Source organism: Pundamilia nyererei, unplaced genomic scaffold (assembly GCF_000239375.1).
Source record: "Pundamilia nyererei isolate P.nyererei 1_Seehausen unplaced genomic scaffold, PunNye1.0 scaffold00027, whole genome shotgun sequence".
NCBI classification, from domain to species: domain Eukaryota; kingdom Metazoa; phylum Chordata; class Actinopteri; order Cichliformes; family Cichlidae; genus Pundamilia; species Pundamilia nyererei.
In genome coordinates this window covers 4494053-4512630 of record NW_005187428.1, presented here as the reverse complement: position 1 = coordinate 4512630, position 18578 = coordinate 4494053, and the positions used below count along the sequence as shown (strand labels likewise).

The 18578-nt window shown below is 40.9% G+C and overlaps 1 protein-coding gene across 2 annotated transcripts in view; it reads left to right on the top strand.

Moving 5' to 3' along the window:
• Nucleotides 1-18578, top strand: part of fbln1 (fibulin 1) — a 32152-nt gene that overhangs the window by 1683 nt on the left and 11891 nt on the right. Inside the window, exons 2-15 of one of the 2 annotated variants that reach the window (XM_005728198.1) lie at nucleotides 2779-2887; nucleotides 4512-4641; nucleotides 7807-7948; nucleotides 8402-8461; nucleotides 8552-8638; nucleotides 8813-8950; nucleotides 9051-9188; nucleotides 9942-10085; nucleotides 10184-10309; nucleotides 10488-10613; nucleotides 11371-11490; nucleotides 11968-12099; nucleotides 12216-12339; nucleotides 16857-17002. In XM_005728198.1, coding sequence (XP_005728255.1) covers nucleotides 2779-2887; nucleotides 4512-4641; nucleotides 7807-7948; nucleotides 8402-8461; nucleotides 8552-8638; nucleotides 8813-8950; nucleotides 9051-9188; nucleotides 9942-10085; nucleotides 10184-10309; nucleotides 10488-10613; nucleotides 11371-11490; nucleotides 11968-12099; nucleotides 12216-12339; nucleotides 16857-17002 — 1722 coding nt within the window. Of the gene's footprint in view, nucleotides 1-2778; nucleotides 2888-4511; nucleotides 4642-7806; nucleotides 7949-8401; nucleotides 8462-8551; nucleotides 8639-8812; nucleotides 8951-9050; nucleotides 9189-9941; nucleotides 10086-10183; nucleotides 10310-10487; nucleotides 10614-11370; nucleotides 11491-11967; nucleotides 12100-12215; nucleotides 12340-13132; nucleotides 13905-16856; nucleotides 17003-18578 lie in introns of those variants that run through there. The other variant, XM_005728199.1, reaches the window with a different exon arrangement.

The window sequence follows — 18578 nt, the reverse complement described above, 5'->3', positions numbered from 1 at the left end:
ACTCCATTCCATGAAGTGATGATATGTTACCCCACATGGAGAGTGTTAAAATGTAGTTTCACACCAGTTGTGAAGCAAAAGTCATCCCTGCCTGAGGTTTCTTCACTCTCTGCCCTGAAAGTCAAAGGCCGAGTGCTGGTATGCTGTGATGCTATGTAAGAGCAACCAGTATCTCACCAGGGCAGGGCGGTCCTAGACAGAAGGGTGAGATTGAGCCTCACAGCAGGGTCACCAAATCATAAGACTAGCCGTGTCTTAAAAAGCCCACTGTGCTGTGGTCACACACGGGGCAATTTCACAGTCAGCAGGGGGACCTTTCTCTCAGCTGCCTTCTCTGTAGGAGGTTGTGTTGCAGGTCTTTCTGCAGATCTGCTGGGTATCAGCTCAACCAACTGCATAACCAAATGCATTCCAGATAGATAAGCTCGACTTTGGTTTCAGCCTTTTGTATATATCAAGATTGGAAGAAGCTTCCACATGTAAGCTTTGAGTGGTGCCTATGAAAGAGATGCACACTTCTATGTTGTGATGTCTGTCTGAGGCCAGCACCTCTGTGTAGGCGGGGCTCCACGAGTAGGCTCATTATGCTCATTATGCCTTGTTTACATGAGGCGTCTAGACGCAGACAAGACATGTGCTGCTCTGCCAAGACAGAATGGCCCTCACAGCTACAACATCATCCAAAATGGAAATTAGCCCTCTCCAGACAGACAATGCACCGAGGAGACTGAGAATTATGGCAGGCTGTATCTAAACCAGAGCACAGCTGTGCCTGGTTTGCTTCTTCTTCTTCTTCTTTTTTGATAAAAGACAAGAAGCCATGCAGTTTTAAAGCACTTCTGGTCTTTCAATCTTAGGTTTTCAAGTCAGCAGACAGCGGTAGCAAAGGAATGAGTCAGTGATGCCTAGTGGGTTAGAGTTAGTTATCAGCAGAACGCTACTGTGAGGGGAAAAGTCCAGAACAGATCGCTGGGGGAAGTTTAGAATAAGTGACCAACTGTTCCTGGCATTTAAAATGCACTGACTAAGCTAAGAAAGAGTTTAGGATTAGTTCATTTTTTTGGACTCTGGACACCTCTTGGATGCCTTTCCAGTTCTAATACAAATCATGTGTTTTGACAAGATGGTGTCAGTTACTGGAAGTGGTAAAAAACCCCAAAACATTACACATATGCACAGGGGTACACACATTTAAATAGGATTCTTTATTGTTAATAAACATCCATATTTGTGAGCACAGTTTTGCTTTCCTAGCTTTTTTGGAAAACCCCGTTGTTACTTACACATTCAGAAAACAAATTAAGTCAGTGAGCGAGAGACAGAGACAGAGAGAGAGAGAGGCTGGGGGAGCCTGCTTGGTAGGTCCATGTGAAAAGCTTTTAAAATGTCATCTCATTTCATCCAGCTGCTACAAGGTTTATTGGCCAGAGAATACTGTGATGTGCCAGACTTCCAGAAGTCAGTAGTGAGTCAGCTAATGTGCCTGTCTACCAATAAATCCTATATCCATATTCGCTCCTTTCTGCCAGGTTAAACCTCCTTTCTGTAGTAGGAATGGGCACAGTTGTTTTTTCCTGTAACCTCGCTTACTTTCTTAAAGAAACAGACAACAATCAAAACGTGTCATTTTTTAAAGAACTCTTTCTTGTGTCATTGTTATGCTTCTCCTCATATTAGTTCTAGATTTTAAGAGGGACTTATAGAAACTTGTGATGAACCTGAGAAATGAAGTTTTACAGCAGCTCTTGCGTTGTGTTTCCACGAGGTTTACCAGTGTGCAGACTGTTTGTGATAACAACTATTCCCGCTTTCGCCTCAGCTTGACTAGTTTGATTTAATGGTCATAATAAAACATTCCTCCTGCACCTCTGGGAGAGGGCAGCAAATCTATAAAACTGTGGACTGCAATTCCAGACACTTGTCCTCCCTCCCTACCTGCCTAATCTAACTTATTATCTGATCTTGCTTACTCCTGCTAGACGCAGATGGTTCTGTTTGAGGTATTTCACAATCACTATTCTGGATAATTCAATATTTGTTTTCTCTTTTTCCTCTCAGGGGGGAAATAACGATGATTAATGTCAATTTTGTAGACCGATCTTGGTTTGAGACACAGGCAACAAAAAAACTGGAAAAATAGCCCAAGACGTGGATCTGCCAAAGCTATTTCACGTTTGGCATATAACACACTAACCACAGGCAAACGAACGTGCTTGATGTGATTGTTACGGCTGATTGTTTAGAGAGTCGAAGCATTCCAAACTCTCTAATCCACATGAATAAACAGCCAGATTACCACAGAGTTGGTCGCGCTCCAGTCAAAAGGCCTCATGTGGTTCTGCAAAAACATATCCATCATTCATTGTCTTTGGCAAAAAACAAACAAAAAAATCTCTCAAGGCTTTTTTTCATATCGTTAAACAGACTCTGAATTTTGTTTATTTGCTATACAATTTGTCTTGGGTCACAATAGCAGGATTGTCTTTTGTTTAGGAAAGAGAGACAAAAAAAACAGATCATCATTGCTCAATTAATAAAAACTGTTTGGTCTTGCTGAAAGACAAATGCTCATCGGATAAATGTTGCTCATTCCCCTCAAATGATGCTCAGAAGTTTGCCATCTGATATATATTTGAGGCACAGTGTGTTTAGGCACTTGATGTGTGTGTGTGTGTGTGTGTGTGTGTAGGCAGGCAGGTGGCCAGCACTATAATGTGGGGCCTGTTGTGATTCACCTGTTTGTACATGCAAAGGTAAAAACAATGTTGTTTTTAATAGGAGCAGAACAAATCTCAATGGAGGACTGCTGTAAAAATGGGCAAAAGCATGGCACCGATCATGAAGACTGTGCATCCCTGCCCCTTATCTCTGAGTCAACCACATGCAGGTAAGCCGCTGCTGACTGCTACCTTCCTCTGTTATGTTTAAGTGTGGTAGTTTAAAGACTTCCAAGCTGTTAAATGCTGCATTTCTTAAAATCACATTTTCTATCCATGGTACTGGGCCCAAGTGATTTGGCATGTGCTGGATATTAAGGAAACGTCTAAATGCCCTTAATATGAGATCACTTTACCTTACTCCCATAAATCTCTAGGCACATTATTCACTTCACGTGAGAGCAGGAAGCGCTAATAGTGATGGGATAATAACATGTCTGCTGGTAACCATAGAAGGTGTGCTACCACAGGTTCAGGGCCTATAAGCCAAACTGATGGCAAACACATTTGCCATAGCCACTGTAAGCGATTCCAAATTTGTCTAAATTATAGTGTGAGGAGTGGAGAGGAAAAGGGGCAGGGATTTGTGGGGGTAGCAGGGTAATATTTAGGGGTGGAAAAAGGTGAGGGGGGTCAGAAGAGGGGCTGTTACAAAACCCAGGAAATACCTTAGAGGTGAAATCCGACATAGAGGGAGGGAATAACAGGAAATCTGAGAGATTACTTCAGACACCAACGTAAGAAGAAAGAAAAAAAAAACAGGAGAAAAATGGTAAAAGGAAAACAGGAGCACGCTACTGTGCCCTTAAAAGGTTCTGCAGAGGAGGCGTGTACTTTGTTGTGACTTTCGGATCTCGAGTGGTTTATGTGGAAAGAGGTTTCTGGTAAGAGATGATAAAAAAAAACTTGGTTTGTTATGTTTTTTTGTCTTGTAAAACTGCAGGGAGACAGAGATCCAGACCAGGGAGGAACAGTCAACCTCCCCTCCGCTCCCTTAACTGATTGGGCAGACAGTTAGACAATACAACGAAATCTGATCTGAACAGAAACATTAAGTAAAACATATTTTTATGATAGCACTCTTTTGTCAGATTGGGCTGGCTGCTTCCCAGTACTGCTTTTCCCAATTAAACAGCTATTGTCATTTTTTAAATGATTCTTGCAGAAAATTTGTGTTATGCTAATCCCTAAGGGGATCTCAGAGGTGAAGGTAAATTACGATACATCCTGTATCAAGATGTTACTCATTTTATGGTTATGGCTATTTCTCAAATCCTAACTGTGTCACCAAATTCTTAAGAAATGCAGACTGATTCTGTCCCGGTGATGTCATTGTGGCTGCAAGTAAACTACAGATACTGGCAAATGTTAGTCAGCCGATTAGGGCCCCTGCTGTTCTGCTTTTTTTGTTTGTTGTTTTTATAGGGTGTGAATGTAGGATGAGGTTTGTTTTAGTGATTTTGCTCTGCAAAAGAATATGGAGATATTTTTTGGACAAATGTGCAGCTTGGGACTGAAATCTTTGGTTTAACTTCTTGGGTGTTAAACAATCTGAACAGACCTCAGAGAGCTGTCAGCATTGCAAACACAATGTCCATCGCTGAGCTCATTCTAGACTTACTCAGCCCAGTCATTCGTCAGTTTTCAGTGTGACATGAGATCCCCTTTAGGCTCGCCTCGGGCCGATTTTAATGAGCTGCACTTCTAAGACAGATTTGCTTTGCCGTAAGCCAATTATTGATAGAGCGGAGAGTAAATGCACCACCTGTGTTTTGTGTTTTTTCTTGCTGACAGGATAGTGCAGGAGCAGTGCTGTGTAACAGTGCTCGAGGATAAAATGTGCACCAATGGTATCAACATTGCCAAAGACCAGGGGGCCTGCGATTCTTTATTCACCAACACCTGCGACACCAAGACTACAAAGGTGTGTTTGTATGAGTGTATATGAGTGTTTTGCTAATAGAAATGACAAAACAGAAAAGTAAATCACCAAAAAACTTCTTTCACCACTTTGTTGGACGATGATTATTGCAAGTGATTGATGAGAGCAGTGTTGTACATCTCTATGTGTGTGGGTGTGTGTGGGAGTGTGTGTGTGTTGTGCAGCAGGATGAGGCATGTCACTGTAGGGAGGAATGAAACTTGTTGCTAGATTATAAATTAAACTGTGACTGTGGAATATTTCACCAGCCCATATCCAAGCACTAAGCACCTTTCAGATTTGAAATGCTTCTTAACCAAACTCAGGCAAATTCTTGCCTTTATTTTCATTCTATATGTACCATATACACAGTATATACAGTGTTTTTGGCAAAAAATCTTGAATCACCCTTGGTTTCCTTATGTTTTGCTTTCAAGAAGCCAGACTTTCTTGTAATTTTAAGTCCCTTTTCCATTAGTAGCTACTCAGGTTGGCACGCCACGGTTTGCAGGGTTTTCCATTAGATGGAAGTACCTGGTACCAGGACTTTTTTAGTAGCGATTCCTCTGGGGATCCAAGCGATCTGAGCAATCCAAAAATGTGTCATCAACAGACTGTATGCCACCGACTGGCTGGTCAGTGGTGTAACTCGATGAGTAATGAGGGTGTCTCCTTCAGGAAAATCAAAACCACCACTAAAGTCAACCTTTAGAAACAAAAGGACAAAAGGACCAAAACAGTGAAGATGATTAGGCACCAAATTGCACCAAACATCAACATTATAGAGAAATGTTCCCATTTGTTTTAAATTGAAATAAATAGTCATTTAATGGGGTTACAATCCAATATAACCTCATTATTAGTGAGCTTTATAACTAGCATGAAAATTTGTACTTTTACACAAAACTAGGCTTGTGTAAGTTCTGCTTCCATCTTTGATTACAGATTTAAATGTGTTCGTTTTTCTCACCTTCATTAGTTCCCTTTAACTGGTTTTATGTCTTTCAGAAGTATTTTGATAAATTACTTAATAAAGAAATTGGTCTAGAATTTCTATCCTTTAACAGTTTAGTTGTGATCTACTATATACTGCATAGAAGCTTTTAAAGGTGTTGTAGCCCCACACAGCCACCGCATGCTACAAATATGCTTTAAAATAAAATTAGCAGCGTAGCTCTGATGAGGGAAAACGAGCTGATTACTTTCCATATTTACCAGAACCTCTTCTATGCTGGCAAACATCAGCTGCTCTGTGTTCCTCTCTCTGCTGCTGCTGCTGGCATGCCTGCCAGCATGCTATGATGATGCACTTACAAAAAGAATTTTCTCTACAGTGCTTTCAAGTTGTTTTACAAAGTTTCTCCTGTCACACCCTTTTTGTGAAATTTAAATGCTTAAAATCTGGAGCATCTTTAGTAGCGCGAAAACAATATGAGAATAACACCACCATGGGGTTGCAACACATAACAACAATGCTCAGTGGCTAGTGGAGCTAAGAGAAGACCACAGCAACTTCCCTGAACAGGATCCAGTAACCATCACAGCGGCAGACATCCAAGAAAGAGTCTCAAGCATGAAGCGTTAGACAGTACCTGGCCCTGACATGAGTCACACTTATGGGCTAAAGAAAATAACTGTAACTCTATGAGCATCTGGCAGCACAAATGAACCAAGTGGCTGGCATAGTATACAGGAATATCTCTGCCGATTATGGCCTGGAAGTCCCGAGGTCAAAATAGGTCACGTCCCCAAGGATGATTGAGAAATGCATTGACAAACTGGTGATGACTAACCGACCGGACATAGTAGCCGTGGACACGAAGAGAAAGACAGCTGTGGACCTTCCCAACATCAGGAAGAAGGAACACGAGAAGCTTGAGAAAAATATGCACATTTTCAAATATGCTTAAAATCTCTAGGTGCTTACATAGTGTGAAAATATGTCTCAAATGTGCAAAACTCCACAAACACTCCACAAAAATCATTTACTTGATATGGAGGACGTCAGATTGACAAGAAAGAAATCAGGACTGTGGGTGGCTTATTCAATAACTCCGAACTTCTTCAAATAATCTGTGTGTTCTCAAGGAAAAAGCACGACGATGCGAGATGGACAGAACAAAATGTACGTTTAAATGATAAATAATGACAATATCTGTGAAAATAATGTTGTACTTTCTCTAAGCAGTCAGAGAGAAGAAAAGGGGATTTGCTTCAATGTGCTGTCTGGATAAGGTTTATGTTTTCAATTTAGAAACTGCATTATTGTGTTTTGTAAGATTTGCAGCGATGATAGTAGAATGCTGTATTGATGTTTCACATATGAAACTAATAAAAAGGCCACTTACTCTAAGCAAGCATGGGAGAAGCAAGAAAAAGCTGCACAAAAACAAGATATAAAGCAGTTGTGTGTGCGAACTGTTCAGGAGTGTGTTTGTGTGCTTGTTGTGAGTGGTTTACACTAAAAGAGTCCTAAGAACAAAACGTTTTCTAGCAGTCAAGGCCACACAGGCATATACCCACACATAAACAAGCACACACAAACAAACACAGAGAGTAGCAGTCAGCCACTACTGGTACACAACTCTTACAGTTGCTCTCCTTGGCATGTGTTCAGTCTTGCAGTCGCTACAAACGCTGCACGTGTGCACCACCGCACACACAGTCAGATTCCATCTGCATAACCAAATTGCCAAAACATGCCCATCTGTCACACTCCCCACCTTTCTTGTCCATAACTGACATTACCGGGCTGTCATAATGATTGACTGAGCATGCATTAAGGAGAGGGGGGTTGATGTCATCTCATCACTGTCTCCCTCTGTGTTCTCTTTTTCTAACTGACTGACTGCCTTTCTGGTCCCGTCTGAAGCCTGCCAGTTGGCGTATCGTCTCAAAAAAGCTCTTTTTCTGTCTGTCTGGTTGATTGAGAGCTTGGCTGTCTGTCTAAAGCAACTTATTCTCAGCTGTCACTTTAAAAGGCTGTCTCACTTCTTTAACCAACCAGCATACCAACCCTCTGTCAGCTATTCTTTGTTTTTGTTTTACCTCTGCTGGTACACAATATCCTGAAAAGATCTGTATTTTGTTTTCCTTCAATTATTTGCACATTTTTCATGTCTATCCTTCTAAGTTCTCTAATACTGTGTTGTATGCTGTTTTCGATAGATGTGCTGTGACTGTTGTACTCTGGGTAAAACAGCCCATGAGCTTGGCCTATCCTGTGACCACAACCTATCTGTTGGCCATCAGTGCAATCTGGTGTCCCGGGCCTGCTGTGTGGAAGGAGCCACAGCGCATCAGAGAGAACGTGGGTAAAAAATGTGATCCTGCAAGGGGCAGTTTCTTTTATTGTTTTTTTTTTTTAATAAAACGAACAAAATATGTAATTTAAAGTAGAGTGGCCATAAAAAAGTGGATTAAAGTAAGTGAAAACCTATGCAAGTCAACAAAATAGTTAGAAGTAGACATAGGAGTACTGGTGTCGAACATAAGACTACACCGCCCCCTAATGGACGCTTATGGTCATCGCATGCTCATTTTCTTAGCTCATAATAGAAAGCAGCTTAGGTTCAGCTACTGAGCATTAATGTGGAAATGGGTAAGATTCAGCATGCTGATTATGAGCTTTTGGACTGGATAAAATAAGGAATTTAATGACCATCAAAGTCAGAAGTTCACTAGTAACACAATGTTGTGCCAAATGATTTCATGCATAAGGTATGAAAGCATGAATAAGCATGCTTTTTTCTCTCTCTTGCAGTGCCTAACAAGGACGAGACAACTGAAAATGGAGATTCAGCATTAAATAATCAGTGCAATGGTAAAGCACAATAAAAGCTAACAATTGTGATTCCTGCACTTGCGTTAAAAAGCGCGAATCAGATATTAATGTTTCTGTGGTGCCTCTCAGGGAAGTGTGCTCATCGCTGTGTGGGGAATGACACTTGTGCCTGTTTCAAAGGCTATAAACTCAAACCAGATGGAAAGAGCTGTGAGGGTAAGCTCCTTTTGTATTGTTATATATATGTAATGATTTCAGTCTTATATTTTAATATCAGGACTGTTTTTGGTGATAAAGAAAATACTTTTCTACTAGAAAAGACTAACACAACAGAGCCTCAGAAGGAGACATGTGATGTATTCCTTTACTGTCTATCCTGTTTTTTCGCAGACATCAACGAGTGTTTGGTGGGAGCCAGCAACTGTCGGGGAGGAGAGCGTTGCATCAACACGGAGGGCTCGTTCCGTTGCCAGAGAGAAGTCAGCTGTGGAACAGGATATGAGCTCACTGACAGCAACAACTGCAAAGGTCTCTGCTGTTTGTAGGGAGACATTGATCTGCTGTATTTTTTTTTGGCTGCTATTCATAGCGTGTTGACAGGCAATTCTTCTGTGATGTCTTCATCCAGATATTGATGAGTGTGAGACCGGTATCCATAACTGTGGACCGCAGTTTCAATGCCAAAACACCCAGGGGTCGTTCCGTTGTCTGCCCAAAGTTCAGTGTGGATCTGGCTTTATCCAGGATGCTCTTGGAAACTGTATTGGTAAGCATTAGCACCAAAAGATTTATTGTGGCCAAGCGTCCCATACAGAGCTCTGCTGCCATTTATGATCTTTACTTGAGCACTTGTAAAGATATTGAGATTCTTAAATTGCTTCCCTCAAAATGTCCTCATATTAATGTCAATTTCAAAATATTTAACAATATGATGACTGGCATATGCTCTTTAATAAATTAACATCATTAAGACTTCTGTTCTTGAAGCCTTAAGTCAGTTAAATTTCCAGCTATGTAGTTAGACTTAGGTCTTTTTGGGGCTTGCTATTAAACTCAAACCTGTCCTCATCATTATGGTCAAATTTGATTTATCAATTATTTATTTTATTGACTTAAATAAAAAAAAAATGTTTTTAGCTCATCATGCAATAAATTACCTGGTGTAAGGTTAATCACTGCCATCATTACATTGATTGAGAGGAGCCAAATTATAGACAGAGGACTAATTAGGAAACAAGACCAGGTTAAATCAAGGCAATCAGGGCCTCATTACACGAGAAGACAAACAGCTGAAAGGAATGACACACACACAAGGAATAGAAATGATCCGATTAAAATAGGAACTGAAAAAGAAGACAAGTCAAGGAAACTAAGACAGATAAACGGGTCACAAAAAGAAGGAATTGATCATGTAACAATATAAGACATGATAAGAAAAAAATATAACAGAAACTGTGGAACATCAGGACATTTTTAAAATTTAGAGTAACATCTGTGTCATCTGTGCTCCTGTTTTCAGATATAAATGAATGTGTTAGCCAGACAGGTCCATGCAACAGGGGGCAGATCTGTGTCAACACAGTGGGCTCGTACACCTGCCAGAGGAACTCGGTTAACTGCGGTCGAGGATACCACCTCAATGAAGAGGGCACACGCTGCGTTGGTACGGAAGAGCTCATCATACCTACATGCAAAGTGTCTTACTAGCCTACCTGCGGTGGATATCATGGTGTTCTCTGTCGCTTGCACCCCTGCTTACAGATATCGATGAGTGTAAGACTACTGAAAACGTCTGTGGAGGTCATGCGTGCCTCAACATGTTGGGGTCTTACCGATGTGAGTGTGAAGCTGGCTACATGTTCAATAGCATCACTCGGCTTTGTGAAGGTAAACTGTTTTTCTTTTTCTTTTGCTTTGCGTTCTTACGTTGGTAGCTAAATCCAAGTGTATCCTGAGCATGTAAATGCCCACAGCATGTATGTGTGTGTACTACTTCTAGTTAAAATAAGCATTGAAGTCACAATTTCAGCTTCTTACTTTGTCAGTTTTGGACTTTTTGTCTTAGATGTCAATGAATGCAGGCATTACCCTGGTCGTCTGTGTGCTCATAAGTGTGAGAACACTTTGGGATCCTACAAATGTAGCTGCACTACAGGCTTCGCGTTAGCTGCTGACGGCAGAAATTGTGATGGTAAGACAATCAAGTAATTTGGGAGACTTTATAGAGCCTAGATACTGTTGACTAGACAGAGTTTATGTGGGCAGATGTGGATCTGGTAATCAGAATCTTTGTGGATCAATCTCCTGCTCCCCATGCATTCCTAAATGCGTTTTTGCCCCCGATGCATCTAACGGAGTGTTGGTCTGAATGTTAGATTTTTATTTTTTTGTTAAAGAGGAAAGGTGCCATATAGTATAAGGGACAGTCAATAACATGTCTCCCCTCTGACTTACACAATAGAAATCCTGCATGATCTGACATCCCAGTGTTAATGTTTTTCCTGTATCATAATAATACTGGTCCAGGATCAGGGAAGCATTCAGTTGCAATGTTGATCCTGGACCAACATTATTATGGTAATGCTGGAACAAGACCAACAAAGAGATAACAGATACACCTAGATACCCCTGTGTACACTGGGGTACACTTTTGGTTTTGATTAAAGCTACAGCTGAGAGAAGATAGTAATATTTTCCTATCTTTGTCTCTAGTGTTGTCATAGTTCTCCAGCTTATGCCAAAGTGTATAACATGTAATCAAGTCTAACTCAAGAAATATGTTGCTGTATATCTTCAGCCTACGTAGCATTTTACCAGTCATCAATCTAGGAGTCATATTTTTTAGGTAGCTTTCATAGTTACTTGTTCTTTAGCCATAAATAGGTAAATATTGCATTACAGACACATGCACGCATAATTTGATGCTAACTTTGATTCTCTCTGTGCAGATTTGAACGAGTGTGAGAGCACCCCATGTAGTCAAGAGTGCGCCAATGTGTACGGTTCCTACCAGTGTTACTGCCGCCGTGGCTACCAGCTTAGTGACCTAGATGGCACTACTTGTGAAGGTAAAGTTGAAGCATGTGAACTGCAACTGATACTCAGTTTAATTCAGTTGACATTTTATTGTATAGCACCAAATCACAACCTCGAGGCACATTGTAAGGTAAAGACCCTACAATAAAAGAAGGATAGCAGAAAAAAACAGAAAAAAGCCTTATAATCAGATGACCTCCTATTAGCAAGCACTTGGCAATGGTGAGAAGGAAAAACTCCCTTTTAACAGGAAGAAACATCTGCCAGAACCCAGGGCGGCCATCTGCTGTGACGAGTTGGGGGTATTAGCCGAATTTCCACAAATAGGAATATTCAAACATGCAGATCAGCCTTGAATTTTTCTAGACATGACCTGACAGAGACGTATGTGAGAACGCTAATGTGTGGCACATATGGATCAGACATTAATGGTGGTTGGCCATCCTTATTATGTGTATATAAATAAAATGAATGTGTTACAAATTCACCTTTTTCTTTGACGTTTCCAGATATAGATGAATGTGCCCTGCCCACCGGAGGTCACATTTGCTCCTACCGCTGTCACAACACGCCTGGCAGTTTCCACTGTTCCTGCCCCGTCAATGGCTACACCTTGGCGGTAAACGGGCGCAGCTGCCAGGGTGAGCTCTCTGTAATGTCATGTTGCAGTCATGTGGCGTTTGTTGGAGACCCTTTTTCCCCAGCTTTGGAAAAAAAATCATGTTAGTGACTTTTAAGACCCTTTTTTGTCTTTCAGATATTGATGAATGTGTGACAGGAAGCCATACGTGCACAGAGAATCAAAGCTGCTTCAATGTACAGGGAGGATTCAGATGCCTGTCTTTCGAGTGTCCGAACAATTACAGACGGGTCGGAGAGACGTGAGTATTTGAACTGTGTCCCTGGTGCAGATTCTTTGCTGAGCAGGGACATGTTTATGAACAGGCATAACTATGATTGTGCTCTCTGTGTTACGACAGAATTAAATTGAATGAGTTTACCCCTATTACACATTATGACAAATTCGTAAAAATACAGTAGATTTCATTTTTTTCATGTATTTTTTTTTTAACCACATATTTAATTTTAGCATTTATCAATTACTATTTATGGACCATCACCATTAAAAAAAAAGAAAAGAAAAAAAGGCAGAAAATTACCAATTGCCAGGAAATTTTCTGTTTTGTTACATAGTTTCATGCAACACTCAAAGAAACGGTCTGTGCTCCATATAGTTAAATTTGAAACAGTCACCATCTAAAGAGCTTTAAGTTTACATATCAGGCTTTTTAAAGCACTCCTGGTTTGTATATGGATCAGAGCCCCTGCATGTCCAGTATGCTCAATGCTGGAATGATTTCAGTATGAATCTGGCTGTAGCATGTTTTGCTGTTTCCGAGTGATGACATGCACATGGGTGTTTTTCAGTTTAATTTTGGCGCACATGACGATGACAATGTGTACACCCACACCCTTGTTTGGAGGCACCCAGTGACAGAACGTTTTGCATGATCCTAAAGAGGGCACTATAACTGAAAGTGATAATTCCTTTCTCTGCATGCCATGCACGGCAAATGAAATTTTCACCTGATCTCCCTTTCTCTTTCTCTCTTTTTGCCCGTTTTGTTCCGTCTTGTCCCGTCCTGCCTCCGATCTCTTTTTTTTCTTTTGCAGTCGATGCGAACGCTTGCTTTGCAATGAGTCTGTCCAGTGCCTGACCATGCCCCTGAGAATAACCTACTACTACCTCACCTTCCCCACCAACATCCCCATCTTCACCACCATCTTCCGCATGGGCCCCTCCCACACCGTGCCTGGCGATGACATCCAGATTGCTATCACAGCTGGCAACGAGGGCGGCTTCTTCAGAACTGAGCAGATGCCCGCTGGTGGTGTGATGTCAGTGGCAAAGCTCATCAACAAGCCAGAGGACTTTGAGCTGTCTCTGGAACTGAGGCTGCGCCGCTATGGCACAATCACTACATACCTGGCTAAAGTGCTGGTGTTTGTTACCCAGGAGGAGCCCAGAGTACCTTATAATCCCCTACTAGAATAAACAAAAGGGATTCATAGGTTTGCACAAGTTTTTACCCCCTTAAAATGGATGTGGCATATTAACTTAATCTCACTAAGAAATCAGAAAAATTGCAAAATGCATGCAAGAGTAAAGGATGGTGATGCAATATAGCCTGCTATATATTAATGATTACACAAGTTAAGTATAGTTAGAGCATGTACAGGTAAAAATATAATTCTAATTTTCATGAGTTTCTGGCAAGTGCAGGCCTTTCAGGGCTACTGCTGGTCCAAAACTATGGTACCGCTGTCCCCTTTATCTTGTCTGCTATTGAGGCTTTTTTCTACTCCAGTTTTTTAAATGAATGAACTCAAATACTACTCTGTCTCCTAATAAATGCACATTAAACATGGCACATTATTTTTTTAATGACACTGTAAAATACATTAATCAGAAGGAAAAACAATCACAATTTGTAGTTGTATAGCATTACACACAATAAAGCTTTTGTTTTAAACAAAAAAACATGGATTATTCTTCAGGAGTTTATATTAGGACCAACTGAATGCATCTTTTTAGGTGAGGCATTGTCAAAGAAGCCACTGTAGGTGGCGTTCTAGGTCAGTGTAACTCTCAAAATGGTAACAACCCAAGTCTGCCGACAACTGAGTGTAATTTGATGATGGTTGCATGATAAAGTCTGACATTTTGCAGTATTTTATGGTTTATGTGCTGGATGAACAGTTTTCTATTAAAACTGCAATAGAAATAACACATGTTCAAGTTAAAACCAGTGTTTGATAATGGTGCTTTGTGGGGTTTAATCAAATACAGCAAAGGGAGCAGTTGGAATGTGAGGCTAAGTCACAGATGGAGGCATGAAGATTTCCCCTCACAAAGTTTCAGATTACTATTATTCCAGTAGTTTCAGAACATTGCGTATATTCTGTTTTGTCATTAAAAAAAAAAGTTCTTCAATTGCAAGAAAGTGTTTTAGTATTTTAAACATTTTAGTGCTAAACAGCATTTATTAATGTTATTAGATGCCATTAAAGTTAATTTTCTTGTTTTTTTTAAAGGGTTTCCTGCATTATATCTGCAAATATATGTGCAAACCAGGCTGTATTTTTGTCTTTAACATTGGCTTAAAAAAAACTGTTAAAAATCGCAAACAGCAAAACCTTCAGTCACTAACGACACGTAATATATAAAGTACTTAGAGTGACTCCACTCCTTCAAATACCAGTAAGCCAGACTGACACCAGACTTTGCATTGTTACTCCTGCTTCCCAAATGTCACTTACCATTACCAGTGATTTTTTTCGTGCACATCTCTTTAGCTCCCGTTGCACAGATTTCCACTGCATACTGCGGGTGCAAACCCCAACACAGACAGACAATTCCAAATGAAGGCTGAGTAAGTGACATGAGAAGAGATGCAGTGGGAAAGGAGAGGGGAAATGTGCACCAGCGGAGATTATAAATAGCTTGACATGCTGTGAGGGTGCTGCCTGAGCGGCTGTGGCTTTTAATAACTGTAAATGCAGATTTCTCAGGTTCCTCCTGTCCCGAACGTTTGGGCTAGTAAGGATGCACTTGGTCCCTGTTGGGGATAGCCTTAAAATAAGAGTCTAGTGGCGTACAGGAGTTTTTTCCTCCCCTTTTGACATTGAGTTATGGGGCTCTGGGCTCTGGCCGGTGGTCTGAACAATTTGCGGTACAGCAACATCACCGCGCACAAAATGAATGATGCCCTGCAGTGTTTGTGTTGGGGCGTTATCAATGTGCTGACTATAAATAATAATTACCAAAAAAATAAAAGGCCCTACACTTGACCAGAAGACTTTCATCCAAAAAAGTCTGTTTTTCTTTCTGGTCTGAGAATATTGGGGTTTTTTCTCCTGGGCTGGGCCACGTGAGGCATGGGGACATGGAGAAGGCGCGCATATGTTCATGTGTGTCCAAGTGTGTGTGCATGAAATAAATGCACACATATTCACAAATGAAGACATAGAAGTTTTTTTTGTTTTTACACTGAACTGTAATTACATTGAGCTGATGCCTCTGCTTTGAAGAGCCCATCTGAGTGTAAAAGGGTTAGGGTGGGGGGGGCAGTTCACTCTAGGTCATTATCTTCTCATAAATTTACTCTCTACCCCAACAGCTTTCACCTCATCCTCTAGAGCCCCACTTGGGTCTTTCTGCAGCTCAGGCCGTGGTATTATAAACTAGGAGAACATTTTGTGGGTTTGGCCCAGAGCAGAGCAAAACCTGGACCCGCCGCTAATTGCTAATTACAAGCCCCTACCCAGTGGTGGCTTGACTTTTTGTCAGGGGCTTCTCTCCTCGCTCTCCATGAAAGGAGCCCTGCAACCCAAGCTTGGGCTTGAGCTTTGAGCTGCAGCAGATAGGTCCCCCGAGGAGCGCCAGAGATCCACGGGCATGACTCACAGTGTGGCTATATGGCTGCCATGCACATTAACTGGACTTATACATGACAACATGGATGTTTTCATAACCCAGTGTAACCGTGTACTGACTTGCCTCCTTTGTTAAACTCAAGCAAGGCTCAGCTTGAGTTTAACATCTTGAATGTCATAATCAAGGCTTTTATTTTGTTCCAAAAGTTCCCAAATGATCACAAGTTTTCAAACTCTTGATTTATGGGGTTGCTAATGCCTTAGAAACCTCTCTAAAAAAGCTGTCTTATGTAGCAGACAGGTAGTTAATAGTGATGTTTCAGGTGGCGTTAGCTTTAGGAGCCAGTAGAGGCACTCCAATCCCTCCGACCTGTCACTGATTAGTCTGTGGAATAAACAAAGCCCTAAATAATAGGATGAGAGCTGCCCTGGGGAGAGGCTGGGGAGTTGTCTAGTCATGTGGCTTACAATTTAGGAGTCTTTTAGAACACTCCCTTTCCCCATAAATCCTCCTCAAGAGATTATCTGATGTGAAGCCGGGGATGCTCTGCAAATCCAAATATTTTCCTGAGCAGGTTGTGGATCATTCTGTAAATGTAGTAATTCATTTCCCACACAGCTTGAAATAGTGGATCAGAAAGACATCAATGACAGCACAAGTCTCCACAAGCTACAAAGTTTGACTGTGGCATGAGCCTTAGCCATTGTTGGTTTATTATTCTTCCAAACCACATAGAATTTGAAGAATTTGATTGTTTTCTTGTGCCGAGCGCTACATTCAGTGCCCCTTCTGCCTCATTCAAATAGTGTTTGTGCAACAGCATCGCGCTGCCCTGATTTGTTCTAAGGTGGTTAGCTTTAAGCAAGCAGAACCTAAAAGGTCAGAGGCTGTGCATGTTTTCTTTTCCAATTATTTTTTGTTTTGTTTTTGGTGGGTAAGTATGTTTGTTCACTTCTTCAGAGCGGCGAGGCTTGAACGGTCTGAAGTTGTTCGCTGTGTAAAGTCCTGTCAGCCCAATAACATCGCCTGCGTTCTGGACCCCACGCACTCAGTGTCACACACCTTCATTTCCCTGCCTACTTTCAGAGAACTACCAAGGCCTGAGGGTAGGTACACGACTATTCTTTGAATAGTCACACAAAAGGTACATAATCCAGTAAATAAAGCACTAAACACAAGAGGGTTTTTTTCTATTTAAAGAAAAAGGTTTTCAATGTGCCGATATCTTGTGGTCTCTGAAGCTAAGCGGTTGGCTGCTGTTTTATATACATATCTTCTTATTATTTTCATTCAGCATGTGTCCAAACCTCTTAACTGTCTCCAAACTGCTCAACCCGAGCTGTCTCTCTAATGTACTCATTTCTAATTCTGTCCTCCCTGCTCACTACCAACGCATTAGCATTTACAGCCCTGCCACATCCGGTTTGGCCTCCTGTCTTTTTGTTAAAGTCGCCATCACCAAAATATACATCATTTGGTAAACCATTCTTTTCATCTTTGCTGCTATTCTTCTGTCACAAAATTACCCCTGACACTTGTCTCCACCATGCCTCCCCTCTTCTCTTCATCTCTCATCTGCACTGTGCATTGGGTTGGACTGTGCATTGGCATTTAAACTCCACCTAAAATCTATCTTCACAATCTCCACTCCTTGCCTGTTCCCTTTTACACCTGTCTCCCTCTCATTCACACACATGTACTCTACTTCTACTGACTTTCATTCCCTCCTCCTCTCCTGTTTCATATATGTCACACAGATAGACAGTTGCCTCGGTCATAATAATAATAAAAAAAGACCTTAGCAGGTCTTTCAATCCAACCTCAGATGAACAACAACACATGCAGTACATTTGATTTAACAGCATGTGGCTGCTACTTACATGTATACCCTCTTAATTCCTTAGTTTTTCACTGCTTCTGCATTTTGGATTAATTTTTATGGAATATAATGATTAATATGTCAAGTGTTTTTGTTCATATCATGTTGTTCTTGAATGATTTTAACACCTATTCTAAACCAGATGATTTTAAAAAAAATTAATATTATGTCTTGATACACTAAACTGTCAGAGGTGCTTTTTCTTTTTACCATGACTATAATTTTTTTTCTGGACTGGAAGAATTCCTTTAGCATCACCAAGTTTAAAAAATGTTTATCTTTCTTTCCAAATCTCATCTTTTTTTCAGTGTCATTCTTCTTCTTCTTCTTCTTCTTCTTCTTCTTCTTCTTCTTCTTATTATTATTATTATTATTATTATTATTATTATTATTATTATTATTATTATTATTATCTTAATTTTATCTGCTTTAATCTCTGAGCTCCCATCAACTGCTTTCTGTACAGTTGCCAGAATCCGTGCCTCTGACACCCAAATGAGCTTTTCCATGAAGTCCTCAGTGGAAGACAGTTTTAGCCCCTTAGCAGTCCAATTAGTCCCCTAAACCATCCAATGTCCCGTGGGCGGTACGTCCGACTGCTAAGGGGTTAGCTGGCTTTCCCCAGAGAACTGCTGCCACATATGTAACAACTGTAATCATTTGCAGGTTGCGACAGCTGATAAGCATCTTTTGGCTGTCATGCAGTGTGTGTTTCAGACACAACCGTTCTCAGTGTCACTTCTTGTCATTCCTCATATGTCCTGAATTGGAGTGTAAAGAACTAGTGCTAAAAATCCTTAAGG